At 40.7% G+C, this 16,510-nt stretch overlaps 2 protein-coding genes across 3 annotated transcripts in view; one reads left to right on the plus strand and one right to left on the minus strand.

Annotated features, from left to right (window-relative positions):
- Window positions 1-16,510, plus strand: part of LOC139104194 (transmembrane protein 267-like) — a 41,682-nt gene that overhangs the window by 12,295 nt on the left and 12,877 nt on the right. The window lies entirely within an intron of this gene.
- The window catches only part of Sim (bHLH transcription factor single-minded), a 28,711-nt gene that overhangs the window by 1,815 nt on the left and 10,386 nt on the right, over window positions 1-16,510 (minus strand). For both annotated transcript variants that reach the window (XM_070659492.1, XM_070659491.1), the window contains exons 2-8: window positions 6,883-7,164; window positions 5,660-5,745; window positions 5,407-5,496; window positions 4,837-5,058; window positions 3,194-3,405; window positions 1,979-2,085; window positions 154-630 (exon numbers count right to left, since the gene is read on the minus strand). In XM_070659492.1, the coding sequence (XP_070515593.1) occupies window positions 154-630; window positions 1,979-2,085; window positions 3,194-3,405; window positions 4,837-5,058; window positions 5,407-5,496; window positions 5,660-5,745; window positions 6,883-7,057 (1,369 nt within the window). In that variant the 5' untranslated portion in view covers window positions 7,058-7,164. The remainder of the gene's footprint in view (window positions 1-153; window positions 631-1,978; window positions 2,086-3,193; window positions 3,406-4,836; window positions 5,059-5,406; window positions 5,497-5,659; window positions 5,746-6,882; window positions 7,165-16,510) is intronic.

The following is a 16,510-nucleotide window of genomic DNA, read 5'->3' on the forward strand; positions in this document are numbered from 1 at the left end:
TTAAAATATCGTCGCTAGAAGTTTAATAACTGTTAAAGACAGTGTCGCTTCGGACACTCTGTATTTAATCAAATGTATCTGATTGTGAGACGTGTGTGCTTAATATGTTAGTAATGTCGTTTTTTTATTTTATAAATTAATTGTGATACTCACCACTGTACTGGTAGAGCAATTCCGGGCTGTAGTAAGCACTGTCTTCGTGGGTGGCACCATTCATGCTGTGTGACGCATACGGCGAGGATGATAGATAATGGTTGTGATTAGTAGCCATGTATTCCGAGTTAGGATAGCCGGAACTGTCGGCGTAATCGGTATCAGGTGGCTCCTTGGTTCTGCTACGGTACGAAGGCGGACTCGGGCTGTGATTGTCTAGATCTCCAATCGTGACGGGGGTCGACACGTGGGCGCTCGGCGGATTTCCCGGGCTCGAGCAGGATGACTTTTGCTCGCAATCCTGAACGAGACCCGTGTTCTCATTCGCCGTCAAGACGTAGTTGACAGACACGATGCAATGCGGGCGCGAGCTTCGCGAATTGTGCACAATCGTCACGTACGATTGCATCCATACCCAGCCGCCGGATTTTGTGAGAAACCTGTAGTATCTAGTGGTCACCTGACCTTTCCGCAATACTGTCAACAAAATAATTAAGTTCACCAGCGTTCGACAATTTTATGAATTTAATGTGCGAAAGAAAATCAAATTTTATCATTCCTCTTGTTTTCAGTCTTCATTAAATCGTGTTACTTAGAATTTAAAGAAAAATTTTAAATAATTCAAATGCGATCGTATTTTTTGTTATTTCTGTACCGATATTTATATCGCTATCAATGCAATCACGAAAGAAAAATCCGGGTGAAATGGCATGTGCAATATCGTACAATTCTCAGGCGCAGACATTAGCGGCATTATGTCAGACTCCCTTCGAGGCGCGCTTGTGAAACTGCGAGTCTGTTCAAACAATGATAGCAGTAACAGTCTCCTACCTCGCTCACACCTCTCGCTAAATCTCCCTCACTTCCACCCGTTCGCCGCTCTTATCGTCATTCTCTCCCCCTCGTTCTCTCTCTCTCTCTCTCTTTCTCTCGCTCTCGTTCTCTCTTTCATTCTCTCTTTTGCGCGTACAGACGCGCACCCAGCAGCCATCTCTTTTTGTCGGCGCGCCGTAGCAACGTTGTTCAATCAATAATGTACACTCTAGGTGCACCACGTGTCCACATACTTAGAATAAGCGTGCGTGGCGGTGCTCCGAAGAGAGGAAAAATGGAAAAGAGTAGAAGTACGACGTAGCCACCCGCGCGCGTGTGGCTACGACGTAAGATCAAAGGATGTTTCGTAAGGGCGTCGGCGAGTTAAGCAGCGTCAGCTACTTTTTTCAGTTCGCTAAGAGCTTATCTCATTGATGTATTGTATCGATATCGTTTGAGAAGATTTCGCGCAGGACCGTTGGTCAACGGAGAAACTACCGAGGGAAAATATTTTCGAGCGCCTGCGGTTACCGATGTTTATTATTCAGACAAAAATGGGTTACCCTAAACCTTTAAGCCGAGAGAAACACGAAGTAAAAACGTAAAAAGATAATCCGCAGAAAGCCGGCGGGTGCGATCGGTAATCGCATTACAAAATGCGAAGTTAGAAAATTTTTCTATTTATCCATAATTACTTTTAATAAAGATATCTATGTTGAGATCAAATTTAATATTACTACGAGCTGATGATTATAAGATACAGCTGCCACTTATTAAAAAATTAATCGGGTATTAAGTAAATTCTTTAAAAAAAATTTAATAAAAAAAAATAAATAAAAAATAAAGAAAAAACGTATAGAACTGAATTAAATTGATAGGATAAAAAAACCACTTTATTATGCCATAATAGATGGTTGTAAGTGTCAGAAAATTTTAGATTATTAATAAAATTATTTCACTCATAATGAGAGCTCTATTTATTAACAATAGTAACACACAACGAAATACTTACAGACATGATGAGCGTGTCGTAGCTGCAGAATGTCGCATGCGTGCACGTAGTGATATAAAGTTTTCTCAATTAGGTCTGGTGGATCGTAACCTGTTAACTGAGCTACCCTGTAACAACACATAAGACACGATATACATAGCAGCGCACATCTTTATTTCGCTTCAGTGAATTATTTTCTTCCTTTCGCCTGACGTGCATCTAATTCTAACACGCGTATATTAAAGAACTCATACGTCACATTTACGCTACGTAGAACCATTAACGTCATTAAAAATTTTCTCGGGAAAGCGTTAAAAAATATTTTTTACTTAAACGGTACATTTTTTTATTCGCGTTTCGACGTAACGAGGAACGCGAAGGGAAGAAGTGCGTATTGTACAAAACGTTACCGCGGTTATTTCCCACTCGCAGCATCCGATATCACTTCGCGCGGCATACCAACGTGGAAATACAGTCCAAAGGGCCGCATAGATAGGTTCGATAGCTTTCCACGGGTCGGGGCTTGTTTTCGTCGGGATTTACTGTGCGAGCGTCGCGAGTTTGCACAATCCGCGCGAGCCGATTCCGATCGGCGGTATGTATAAAATTTCATCGCGCGCTTCTATCCGCGCTATATTTATACTGCGTCACATGTTCGTTCCCAGTGCACGCAAGCGGGTGCGTAGGGTTCGCCCGGACCGCCGGTGGTGGATATTTATTTGCCGTAGATGGAGAGGAAAAAGAAAAAAAAAAAAAAAAAAGAGGATACGCGGCAGCGTGGTAATACGAAACTGATTTTAATGGCCGTATCCCTCTCAACCGGGGGCACTGCGCGAGCCCTCCATCGAAATATTAATGGCGCAATATGACACCCAACTATAATTACATTGGAAATAAATAATTCACTGTGTCCTGGTGCTCGAGTCAGCATTACTCGCCTTCTTCAACTGCGCGAGGATCCGACCCCAGAAAAAAAGATTTGATCGAAAAATTTTTATTATGCGAATTTTGCGCGTAAGTTTTAACATGCACCGCGCGTTAACTTAATCGCGAGACATTTATTTCGGAGCGACTCTTTTTCTCGTCAATGATTTATATTTTTACTTATATTTTTTGACCGATTCGCTTTACGATGGATAAAAATTTTTCACGCAAAGGCAACTATATCGTCGATCTATTTATCTTGTTAACCCTTTGCGATATATTAACAATTGCGATACATTAATAAGAACTTACCTCGCATCAAGGAAAATTAGTTTTAAATCTAACGAGGCTCGAAACATGAACATATTGTGGTGTAATTTTATTTCCGTTATCGAACTTGTCGGCAACGAATGGCCGACCGCCGTTAAACCGACATTACGGATGCATCGTCCGACACCGTCCTCATATTCGCATCCGATCGGAGCCTCCACGATGCATTTTAAATATCCGGAGCAGTGTATGACCTGAAACAGCGAACAAAAAGATTGCCGATATACACTTAATGCTTGAAAAAAATTTTTTTTATCGCGTAGAAAATTATGAAAGTGACGTAACACCTTATAAGAAACTTCAAATATTTTTTTAATACCGGTAAGATCAATTAAAAATGCCTTACAATGCGGTTAGTAAAATTTATTTGAGAATATATTTAAAAAACGAATGCGTTACGTTACTTCATTATTTCTCTCTTTTTACACGCTGCCATAATAAATTCTTAGCATATAACACGTCGTCGTTGCGTGCATGCTCTTGACTCGAGATATATTCGCGATGTTATTCCTTGTCCGAGCATATAAAGTATGATACTCAAGTAATTCCGTCACGCGCCGCGGTTGAAGTACGGACACTTCTTCGCGGGACAACAGCAAATTAACAATTCTTGCTTAATTGAATGACTGATGGTGCGATGCAAAAAAAAAAAAAGAAAAAAACCTCGTTGAACATCACACCCTGGTCTCGAGTGCCGAGTAAATTTGTGAAGCAAATAGGCCCTTATTATGCTCGTGTTGCATACACCATCTCGTATGTAATTCTGGTGCATCGGCGCGCATCATGAGGGACTTAAAGAGTTAAAAAGGGTGAGAGCTTGAGAGCGATCGACTACTTTAATTCAACCCCAATTGCGGTTTCACGTATATCGAACAAAGCAAGCTAAATCTCGACAGTTTCAAAATGTTACGTATAAATAAAATTGCCAAGTATCGAAATTTAATTTAAATTACATTATTTTCAAAGTTTAAGCTAATTTATCGCGGGCTTATAATCCTCGAGATTTTATTGATATCGCCCTCAAATGACACTCGGCGTAGATCCTCTTTCTGTTCTTGAATTTCACGCGTTCATTAATCCGAACATTTCCGTTCGCGCGTCAACAAAAGAAAAGCCAACTACAATCTGCTTTTGTACATATGAGTACCATAGGGATAAGTTCGCCCTGGCCCTAAAACTCTTCTCGGCTGGTCTAACAGCTCGCAGGGGTTGCATTCATGACTATGCTCGACACTATTGGGGATCTTTATGCACGATTTCATCGAGGGTTACCGTCACCGTGGCACTATAGCTTGAACGAGCTATTTGTCAAACATTTTTCTCCGCGAGAACTGCCTTTCTCGGTTAGCAAGTGCAAGGTATATCGCAGGTCCCTTCCACCTTCTCTCGTTACCTCCCTTCGTCTGATGACAATAGCGTCGTCGTTATTGCTCGAGAGCATATGTCAAAAGTTTCGCAATTCCCGGGGAGGGAAGTTAATACGGACAGTTTTACTCGATTTCGTAAAATTAAGGCGTTCATAAATCGGGATCAGCGTCTACGTGCGAGTTTTCCCATTTACGGCGGATCGCGTAAATCTGATTAATAGTTTTATTCGGCAATGTAGCATGCCGGCTAAAACTTACCTTATATCCTTCCGTAACCAGACCCGCGTTTCTTTTCGCTAGAATGCACTTCATTCTGAGCAGGAAGGCACGTTCTAGTTCGATTTCCCCTCGCGAATTTGGCGGCGGGAATGTGAAACCCGCGAGATCCGCAGGGCTCTGGGGAAGATTTAGCATAGAAATCATTTCATTCCGATCTTCTGGATAAATGTATTCAAATATGCTATTTCCCGTTAATTCCACCTGCACATACGAACAATCGCCGTCAATAGTTTTCGGATTAACACGGACTTCAATTATCTGGCATAATATACCAACTGGTGTAACATTCACATAATATAACGACACATGCATTTAATAATTACATTTTATATAAGAAATTTGATGAAGAATTGCATGCAAAAAATTTTCAATACTATTTATTATGTATATATTTTTTATATTTAATTATTTAAAAATACTCAAATTGATAAATTGTTCAAACACAAACGTAATTATATAAAATTAATGGTAAATACTTTTTTTTATTTTTTTAAATTGCCAAAATAGAATTATAATGCAATATAAAATAAATGAAAGCATATCTCTTACCTGTGATAAACCTAAATGCACGCTAGCTGTTTCACTTATGTACATAATTTTTCCATCCGGTGCCACGACGAAAATAAACCCGTCTAGTGTCTGCAGTTAAAAATAGTTCATTATCACAGTGTTAATTCATAAATTAAACAAGTTTGATAGACGTTTTTAAGCATCAGATTTTCTAATTTCTCTCGAAATGTAAAAAAATTGTGTCTTAAATTTATAGTTATTTTATTAGTGCGAGTACAAATAATAATCTTACTTGTAAAAGATGTGAGCCTAGTTCTTTAATAGTAGTTTCCAAAGGATTATTGGGAGGTGGAGCGGCACCCCATTCGTCTCCAAGACCTAAAAAGATTAATGAAATAAGTATTTGTAAATTACCCCAGTACTAAACTACGAAAGATTGTGGTGTACAATTTATATTTAATCTCGATATTTTACTTAAGACATAAGTATATATTTTAAAATATATATTTTTGAGTTTCAATCTACATATTTTTAAAAAAAAAAAAAAGAAGAAACCAGCGATCGTGCTGTTTCAATACGTGACACGTGTCAGATTATACGATTATATCAACGTATAATACACGACGTTTGACGGACAGTTCAATTCATCTCAAAGAAAGAAACAGATTTAGTAAGATCTAGGTTTGAATTTTTTTTTTATCACTGCATTACATCGAGAATTTTATTGCTGATATCTGATATATAAATCTTGCAGTAAAGTGATTCGTTAAAAATGAATTTATCGAGATTCAATGTAATAACGATTTTATTTTTATTCCTCCATGTTAATACACGAATTAAGAACGATTTAACAATTATTCGGTAACCGATGACTGATTTCCGAGCTGTTTTAGATTGTAAAGGGTTAATTTTGCGATAGCAATCGATGGCGATCGGTCTCTTGAGAAATTTCACGCTCGTTTTTCGACAAAGCGCGCAAGGAGGCGTCTTTAAAAGCGTTGCCACTGAGGACGTCGTGTCTCTTTTTCTCCGGGAATAAAGACGAGACGATCGTTCTAGAGGGATGCAGCCACTTGAAATTCAATTCGCCGATGTCGTAAGAGGGAGAATCGAACTGGGGGACGTCATTGTAACACTATAACGACCCCCATGCTTTGCTTACAAAGCGCAGGGGGCTAACAATGCATTAAGTGCGCAATCACATCCATCTCATCCGATACTATTTGCCCTTTGCATAAGAGTTTGGTTGCTAAATTCATACCAGCCCTATAACAACTGGTGGAAATATAAAAAAAAGGACACGATTTGCGGCTATTCACGCTCAATTACTCAGTCTAGATAGTGCAGTCCTTCTGATGGGTTTAAAATAATTTCGATAAACACGCGACATTAACTTTTATATCAATAAATGTATTATTATTCGTTAGTAATTATTTTACGTGCGTTGATCAACATAAAAGACCCGAATATTAACAGCAAGATTCACTAAATGTGAGTATATAACATATTCGTTACCGTGAGGAAAGACGGCTCTCATCTTGAGATAACTAGTAGTTAGTCTGATGATGCTGGCCTTGTCTAGTTGCGTGGTTATAGCGGCTGGAAGAGGCAGTAACTTGGCCAGCTCCTGAAACTCCCGATTCTCTTTAACGCGGCGCGATCGCGCTGCGTTCTTGCTTTTTTCCTTCATCACGATTTCTTGCAAACCACCAGACGCGGTAGGGCTAGCGATGCCGTTTGAATGCCGATGATGATAATGCGAACTCAAATCCAACGTATGAGTGAGAGGGCTGCTGTCTGCAAAAAGAAAAAAAAAGTTTTTTTTTTTTTTTAATATGTGCGTTTAACGGAAACATATTTTTATCAGAACTTTATTAACACATTAATAATATTGTTATTAATTTTCATATAGAGTGATACATTTTTGTTAATTTTTTAAAATTACATTTTAATCAAAATTTGGTTTAATTTTATCTTGTTGGAAGAGATACGTTACGGTACGTTGATGTCGCCGCGGTTGTTCTTCAAGGTAGAACTTAACGCGCCAAGAGTGGCATTAGGGGATTTGCTCGGAGAAGAAAAAGGAAACTGTAGATATTCACAACCTACGCGCGTGCATATAAAATCGATGTAACAATAATACGAATCGCGAATTGCACAAACGACGGCATAAAGTAGTCGCGCTATCAGCGTACCCGGTTGAATTAACTTAACTCCGCTACGCAGCTGACTACGTAGAGTTCGTGCTCCACGCCCGCTGTAATCGCAATTCATCGTCGTCGTTAATGTCATCGGTAGAAATGCCGACGCTAACACTCGATATCTTAGAAATGCCGATCGGTGAGAAATATAGACGTTCGCCCGTCTTCTCCTCGCATATTGAATATAAAATACTTCAGAGCTACTCACGTCTTCCTCACAATTTTGGAACGATTTCCTTTTGTTTATACTCGCTACTTATTTTTGCAAATAAATTAATTATCGTTAGATGTTGGATAGATCACGATGAAAAATATATTTCACAGAAACTTTTCCCGCCTCGTGCTTTCGTCCTGGATAATTGGATATGTTATTGGCTTCATAGAGATCGGAATTTTGCAGACGCAATTATTTGTCTTGCAGTATTGGCGGTCGTGACTTTATTTCAAAATCACGTTCGCAGCTCTCAAGCCGAATCATATTTTTCCCAGATAAAATAGAGCCGTCTCTATGGACAGATCACAAACCGTAAAATTGAAACTACGAATTTTTTTTTAAATTCTCACAAAACTTTGCGAGTACGTGACAAATTCAAAAGTATAAATCGGTAAAAAATTTACACTCGGAGAGCCTGTATCGTCACGTTACGTAATTTCGCGAACTCTTCTACGTACTTTATAAAAATATCTGAAGGAATAAAAAAAAAAGAAACTTTTTTATTTAATATTAAATTAACATTAAGGCCCGAAATGAATTTGCGGTTTTAATGTGATTGTATAGCGTGTCTATTTTCAATGCAGGTTATTTTTATATTCTAATTATCTATATGAAAAGTGGTTTTTCACGTTAATGGATACCACATGTTTCCAGCGTATATAATAGCTTTGTATCAAAAGCGTTTCTTAGTTTTCCGTAACAATAGTTCTCGGCAATGGAAGTATAAAACTGAGACTGGCCAATGAGAAATCAACCGAGAATAAGTTGTTTTCTCATTGGCCAGTCTCAGTTTTATACTTCCATTGCCGAGAACTATTGTTACGAAAAACTAAGAAATGCTTTTGATCACGAGGCTACCTTATGCATTACCGAGAAAATTACTGGCTGTAGCGAACAAGTCCAAGGAAAAGTAATCCTTGGAGTGTCGGTGAGATCACTTAACAATCGAGCGATTATTAAAGTATAATTTTTGTGAAAAAAGAAAATTCTTGGAGTGATACACACATAAATTTGGAATTTTACTTTAACGCGATGACGCTTTCGCTCAACATTTTTTAACAATCGTAATATGTTTGAATTTACGTCATATGAGTGTTTATAAATTACGTGTTTCATAAAGTATTAAAAAAAGATTGATTTTTTGAGATAAATAATTTTGTAATTCTTCTATAAAAAAAAAAAGGATAGATGCTCGAAAAAGAAATATTCTCACGGACAAGCTCGATAATTTTTCAACAATATCAATAATTATCGATAAAAGAAATCGAGAGAGTGTTGAGAGTTGGACGTCATCGAATAAAGAGACAGCGAAAAAAATGCATTATTCAAGCGAATTTCCATTCGAGAGAAGTACGGGTAGCTACATCGTTAGGTTGCTCTCTTACCGTCGCTTTAATGACGGTTTGCTCCCTTTGCTTTCGTTTCTTATAACGAGGAGCTTCGACGTCGTCGTTACGCGACTTTCGCGCCGTATCATTCGCGAGCGACGCCGCGGTCGAAATCCCTTGCGCGTCAACCGCGCGCGGTGGAGAACTCTTGAAAAATTTGTTCCAGCTCCTGATTTAAGCCGGAGAAATTTTTATAAAACATGATTTTATCAAACATTTCGCTCTACAGTCTCCCGTATATGATTTATAAGCGCACAAGCGTGTTAGCGAGTAGAATAATTACGTAATTTAAATTACAAACCTTGAGAACGATAAAGAAAGTTCATACGTCGCTACAGTACCTTCCTGATTCTCTTTGTAGCTATTTCTCCAATCGTAAGCACAAAGAGGACTTCTTAGCAATCGCCGACGCGTCTCCGTGATTCTCCTCTGATGGCATATTGTACGCATTCTTCTCTATCGCGTCTATTTGAACTCCGACACTACGTAAGTCACAATTTCGCGCGCTTCGTCCACGTCGCAGCTACTTAATCATCAGTTCCGACCACGTGAACGTTAATAAATTGCAATAGCGATCGCATATCACCCTCATTTTTAAGCCACCTGATCTACGACATCAGTCGCGCCCGTATCGTTGATCGCGAGAATCAAGTTCGCGTTTAAAATAATGCACCGGAATTAAAAAGAGAAACCACAATTCGCCGCGATCGATTATTAGGAAATCCGCCGATGCTGCGAGACGGCGCGAACGTAACGCGAAACCACTCGCATGAGGCATACTAAATTCAACTGGGGAACATTTATTTCGGAGCGATTCTCTCAATCTCAATGTCTCTTCTGTGCTTTACCGTACTCTTGTTCATCCCGACCAACGCTGTTTCCCGATGGGATAGGTAAGCTGTGAGAGGCACCACCCTTATTTTAAGCTCCACCCTTAGCAGCAGGGTCAACCCGGAGAGGGAGGGGGGGAGGTTTGGGAGGGTTAGTGCCCTAGCAAGCAAACTGCATGCACATGCAAACGTTTAGAAAGCAGCAGCTGAACCATCTGCTAGACAACGATAGTGTTTTTACAAGTGATTTGCGGCAAGAGTCAATGTATTTTATTTTCCACCGTAAAAGTTACGTTATACATTACGTAAAATAACGATTTTCGCCGCAATCGAAACTGCAATGCCACTTCGAACGTTCGCATTTCAGTTCCCGTTAAGTTCCGTTGAAATAATGAAATTTTCACAACGCGCGTAAATAGAGTAGCGAGAACTTTTGATTTATTAATCAGCGTTTCCCGATAACGCGTCCGTTCGTTGCTCTTTATTTAATAAAATCCCCGCTCGTTCGCCGATTTTTCCAGATATTACATACTATTACGACTATAATCGATATTCGAGGTATAGTAAGTAAGCGGAACGAGTGAGGATGGGGCAATCCAATTTGCGGCCATCGGTATCTGCCCCCCCCGTCGTCCAATTAACGGATCTTTCTTCTAATCTCATGGATTCACCTGGCGCTCGCTCAGATAAATCCCGACCTTTTTGCACAGATAAAAGAGAAACCGAGGAGGGACGACGCGGAAAGAATGACATGCAATTATCTAGATACGTCGATTGCGCTATATGCGTCGAAATTGCCGAATCGCCCGCGTGTATAAAACGAGAAACGGTATTAAATTCGATAACGATTACCAATACTGTTTTATACGTCGAAATAAAAAAAAAAAAAAAAGAGTTACGTAAAGTCTCGCGTACGAAAGCCAGTAGACTGGGAGGAGAAAATAATACCTAACTGCAATTATTTTTTGCGGGCAAAATTTTGTCGATTTACATAAAATAAAAAAAGAAAATTAAATATTTTCAATTTTTAACAAAATCGTAAATTGAAACGCGCATTTGTACGATTCTCGATATGATTTCGCGCTGTACCACTTGCGATCGCGCACTTTGCAACGGAATAGAACGCAAAACGTTCAGCTTTACGTGTCTTATGACGCGCGACGCGAAGCGAGAAAAGAATCGGCGGTAAATCGCGTACGGAACGTTAACGTGACGGGTTTGCTCGGAGAAGTCAGGACCTATGTAACTTATTATTTTTATTGCGACATTTCTTATGCGAGGAGGGAAGTGAAAGACGACCGTCCTCGGCGTTATGTATGTAGATCGTGCGGAACGGTGCCGAGCCCGTCGCTCGAGGGATGATCGCCGGAGATACCTCGGTATGGAAAACGGAGAACACCCTTGCGCGCGGATGCATGCCGGGGTAGTTTTCGCGCAAATACGCGGGAGGAGAGTGTACCCGATATACACAGGCGTGCGATACGGGCGGAGGATAATATTTGCCGGGATTTGCACACGTGTCCGGCCGGCCGGCCGTTATTTTCGTATCGTAATGCCGTCGCGCGTCCTACCCTCTCGTAGCCGCGCGGGATGAGGCCGCGCATCCATGAGAAATGACACATTCGCACGCGCGTTATTCCGCAGCGAACCGTGTTGTGCGGCGTCTCTATTCCGCGCCGTGCGCCAGGGTAAATAGGTGTTACGCTCCCCGCGTCGAAATCGCGGTGTTATCTGATTTAGAGGGACTACGTGCTTGCCACTCGCCATTATCCGACGTCGAGTAAATTCCCATTACGCGTTCGATCAACCTCCATCCCTAAATTACATCTACCATGTTTTTTGTTGTTGCTTTTTTTAAATATTTTTTTTTTTCTTTTTTTTTATCATCTTCGACCCTTATTTTTTATATCCAGCGCAAGCATCTCAGACTCGACATTAACGATTGAAAGTGTCGGCCGTGTTTTACTGTACACGGAGAACGATCTTTCTTAGTCTTCTTCCACGGTGTTTCGTTTTAATTAATGCGGCGATTCCATCTCCTGTTCCACTTAGCTTGAAATTCAAATAAAATTGCACGGGATTCTACTCGACAATTTGCTAATGAAAAATTTTTTTCAAATAACAAAGCTTTGCTTAATATTTGTATTTTAATTAAAATTGTAGTAACGATTGTGGTTGGAGAAACATTTCCCTTTATAATGCCGCTCTTTCGTATGTTGCGAGATCACAGGGGATTTTTACGCTCCGTCGCAAAGATGCTCGGATCATTCGTGGCCCAAATCGCAAAATAAAAGTCGTCGATCGTTAAGATGTCGCCGGTTGAATGTTGGAATTACGACCTACAGTAACTTTAACGCGTTTAAATGCGCAGGCACACGCGATGCCGTTGCGTAGCACAATCGCTGAATGGGTTCAGGCCTCGGGTTTCTCGGCCGATTGGGGATGATGAATTGCGCGCACACCCGCGGAGCCCTCATCTTTTTGCCGGATTCCGGCTTGAGACGGGGGAGGGCGTAAGAGCGCGACCGAGAAATAATCTGGCTGGCTGGCAATGCCGATATCAGAATGGGCAATGCCATAGTCGAAAATGTAGGTGAGACCGAGGTTAAGCCCCGACGTAGTTGCAAGCTCGCGCCCGTCCGTATTGCATTCAGCCGGTCACGCACAAAAGCGACCGAGGCATTTTCTTGCTGAACCAACCCACCGTCGTTGCTACCAGAAAATCGACAAGCAGCAACACGGATATATGTTCAATTCATCTTTTCATATTTCTCTATACATAAAGTGTCTAAGCATTTCCACAAAAATTTCTTCAAAAAAATTCTTACTCGATAATTCATTAACTTTTCATTGTGGAAGTATTAATCTTGTAAAAGCTTTTTTACAACTAAGGTAATGAACAAGTTCTTGTTTTTCAAATATTCCATTGTGATCGTAGCGTGACGGTTTCAAAGGTATATATGGGCTAATGCAAACCACATGTTGCTGCTTTTTCTAAGAAAGCTTTCTTTTTTTAAGTTTTCATATTTTAAGAAAGAAAAGAAGAATATGCCTATTCACGAAAAAGCATTGTGATACGGTTTTGGTCTCAGGTGAATCGAATATAACCTGCACGTAAGTCACGCCGTTGAAAAGAATTTTTTATTAATGAACTTTTACGATTAAATTAAGCAGCGCTTGTGCAGCAGAAAACCCCGTTTTGATTTCCACGTCGACGTCAGTGACATAAGATCACCGGGACGGCGGCTCAAATTATTAGCATACTGCGTGCCCGGGCATACAGCACGAAGTTTATGCCGAAAATACGCCGCGCCGTTAGTTCGTAGCTGTCGCACTAAAAGAACAAACAATCGAATCGCCAGATTTCATCCCCCGCAGTCATTTCGTAGCGGGCGGGGTATCCGATTTGTCGTCGGTCGTACGACAACATGGAGTATTCGCGTCGGTTCTAAGGGATGCGCTTGCGAAAAAAGCGTTTAGATACGCCGAGGCTTGTATTAAAACGTATATATTTTTAAAAGCACGAGGCTTCCACTTACATTTAAATAATTATTTATTGAATTAATCATTTATTGAACAATGATTATTAACCGGGAAACAATTTTTATTTATTAATTTCAGGCCGGAGAGCGCGTTCGAATCATTAAAAGTGATTAGATCTTTTGGCGGATAATATTTTAATAAGAAGATGAGCAACTTGCATTCTTCATTAATTTTATGAGTGGATTTTACTCTAATAGAATTTTAATCTCAGATTTAATTTCCGAGGTAGTTAACGCTGAATATTTAAGAATACGCGGACAAGATCACCGGCTAATTATATTTTTATACGAGAGAAGGAATGAAGTTTCTGTGAAGGGATGCAACGGAATGAGCAATTCCTTGTTCCTTTGTCTTTCTTTTTTTTCTTTTATTGGCCTCTTCTGAGATTTCACTTCATTTCGTTACTTTCTCACAGACATTTATTCAGGATATGTATATCAGATGACGATTCGCGATATACACCTAGATAATTTCTATCGCTCTTGTCACGCGGCGCATTCCTCAGACAGATAATTCCATCTGTATTCGAGTTGCAATCGCGTGTACTCGCGCGTGAAGTGCGTCCAACACTCGACGATACCAGGAACTACGTTCATCTCGGCCGACTCGCCGTGTTTTTCTTGCATTGTGCTGACCACGTATGATTCACGTACGATCCCCAGACACGACGTATAAGAACCCAGTCGTCGCAAGCACGACTGCAGGGTGAACGCTGCCAACGGAATCGAATTATTTAAGGGACATTTTTCGATAACGTGTCCGTTTCGTCGTGGAAATAAGCGTCATTTTCGTAGCTTGCTTTATCAAAATTTAGATTCTTTTTTTTTTTTTTTCATAGATACTTTACAGGGAAATTTCTCGCAAACGCAGACAAAAGATTTTCTCACGGAAGTCGATAATTCGAACTCTAGGCAGCTTATAAATTATCGCGGAAACAGTATCTAAATGTTGACAGATACGAACAACGTTTAAACTTTGCAGGAGCCGCGCGAGGAGAAGCTGCTGATTATTATTCTCGATACCGCTACCATTGTCGTTGCCGTGTCATTTGATTCTCGGACATCTTATGTATCTCGATATTTCTCCCCTTCGCGTCTCGAATTATAATTTTCTCGCGTCGAGGATCAGCTTCGGTGATCGACGACGTTGTGGTGTTTCGTGTCCGCGCGTTGAACTCCGGTAGACGGTACAATGTATTCCCGAGGCCTCCCTTCGCCCTCTCGCTCAAATTTTTTTCCTCGCACCTCGAAGCGCGCTCCACTTAAGTGTTACAATGTTGCCTGCGAACCGGCAAACATCGTCTCGTGAAGCCGACGCAATGTGAGCAGCGCGCGTGCAACCCGCAATTCTACACGCGCAACTCGAATTTCCACGCGTCTTTCGTGCGCGCCGGTCCAGCGCGACAAAGCCGCTCTCACGCGAAACGTGTGAGGGCCCGAAGAAAGAAAATAAACCGACTCGCGTCAACGCGCTTGAAAATCGACGACGCGTGACACGAATGTTGCACAACCGCGGTGGCAGGCTAATTAAATCCGCACGAGGGTCGGGGGCGAAAGAGGGAAGATTGTGCGACCACGAAGGTATCACCTCACAAATTGACTTCTTTCTGAGAAAGCTTCCGGTGTACCCTATTTTCTTTCTTTTTTTTTTTTCTCTCATTTTTTATATATTTTTTTTTAACTTCTTAGCCAAGATTCAGGGATGCTTCTGTGACGAGAATCAGAACCAACCCCCCGCGTATCGATATTTGATAACGCGTTTGTTTGTGACCGTAAGGAGTTTTAGATAGATAACGAGAGGAAAACGCTTCTGGGAAATTGATCTTATAATTATTTGTTACGTTACTCTATGGGGCAAAGTCTCGTTTCATTAAAACGCAACGGTGACACGTGTGGCGCCGCGAGTAGAAAAGATTTACGTGGAATAACGGTGATTTAACCTTGAATAGATTGTCTTGTGATTGTTGTAGATTGATATAGGTATGCAACTAAGCATATTTTGTTGCATTTTGAAACGGGAGAGGGCGAGGGACCGCCACGGCTGATAGCTCGCGTAGTTTATTGATCACGAATTTGAGACCGTGTTTAGACGCCAGTATCGCGACGTCGTAACGTGAGAATCGTGCGCCGTAACAGCCCCAGGAGGCAACAGCCGTACCAAATCGTTAAATGGCCTCGTGCCGTATTTAATTTTTAGCTAAACGTCATAACAAACGAATATCCTTCGATTGGCACTTTGTGTTCGAGCTCTGACTCAAAAAATCGTAGGGTCGTGTCGCGGGGTTTTAAATACCAACCGCGCGCACGACTTTCTTACACATACGTCCCCAAAACGTGCGACTTTGTTACCGATTTCTCGAAAAATAATGCCAGCATTAAGCACATTGCAACGCGTTATAAATCTACTATCAAAGAAATGCATAGTTTCGTACAGATTTTTGCACCAAATATTAATAATTATTATATTTATATTTAATAAAAGTTCACGTTGTAGTCGGTGTTCGTAAATGAAAGTCACGGGCGACAATTAGCGTAGTGAGGAAGCCTGCGTTCTTGTACTCGCGAGAAATTTCAGCAACCCTACGTTCAAGGGCGAGACTCTGCGCTCGAGGGAGATAGTCACGCTCGCGTATCCTCGAGATAAACGCACCAACGCGTAACAAACGCACGTGTAAAGCTCTTGTCAGACGTCAGGATACTTTTAGTTTATTTCATTATAATAATTGTATTCGCGTGAGAGAAAAATCATTTTTTTTTTAATTGTATTTAATTAAAATCTAAATAAAAATTGCAGACCTAATTCTTTATAGGAAAAGAAATAAAACGAATTAGAAAAATTCACATTGCGTAACTTGGACTTAACACGCGCCTTAAAACGGCAAGGACACGAGGGTGGGAGACGTGGGGAGAGTTGGTAGGGCAAGAGCTACCCTATCATAATGAAGGAGGGAAATACAAGCAGCGGAGC

This window comes from Cardiocondyla obscurior, linkage group LG07 (assembly GCF_019399895.1).
Source record: "Cardiocondyla obscurior isolate alpha-2009 linkage group LG07, Cobs3.1, whole genome shotgun sequence".
Classification (NCBI taxonomy): domain Eukaryota; kingdom Metazoa; phylum Arthropoda; class Insecta; order Hymenoptera; family Formicidae; genus Cardiocondyla; species Cardiocondyla obscurior.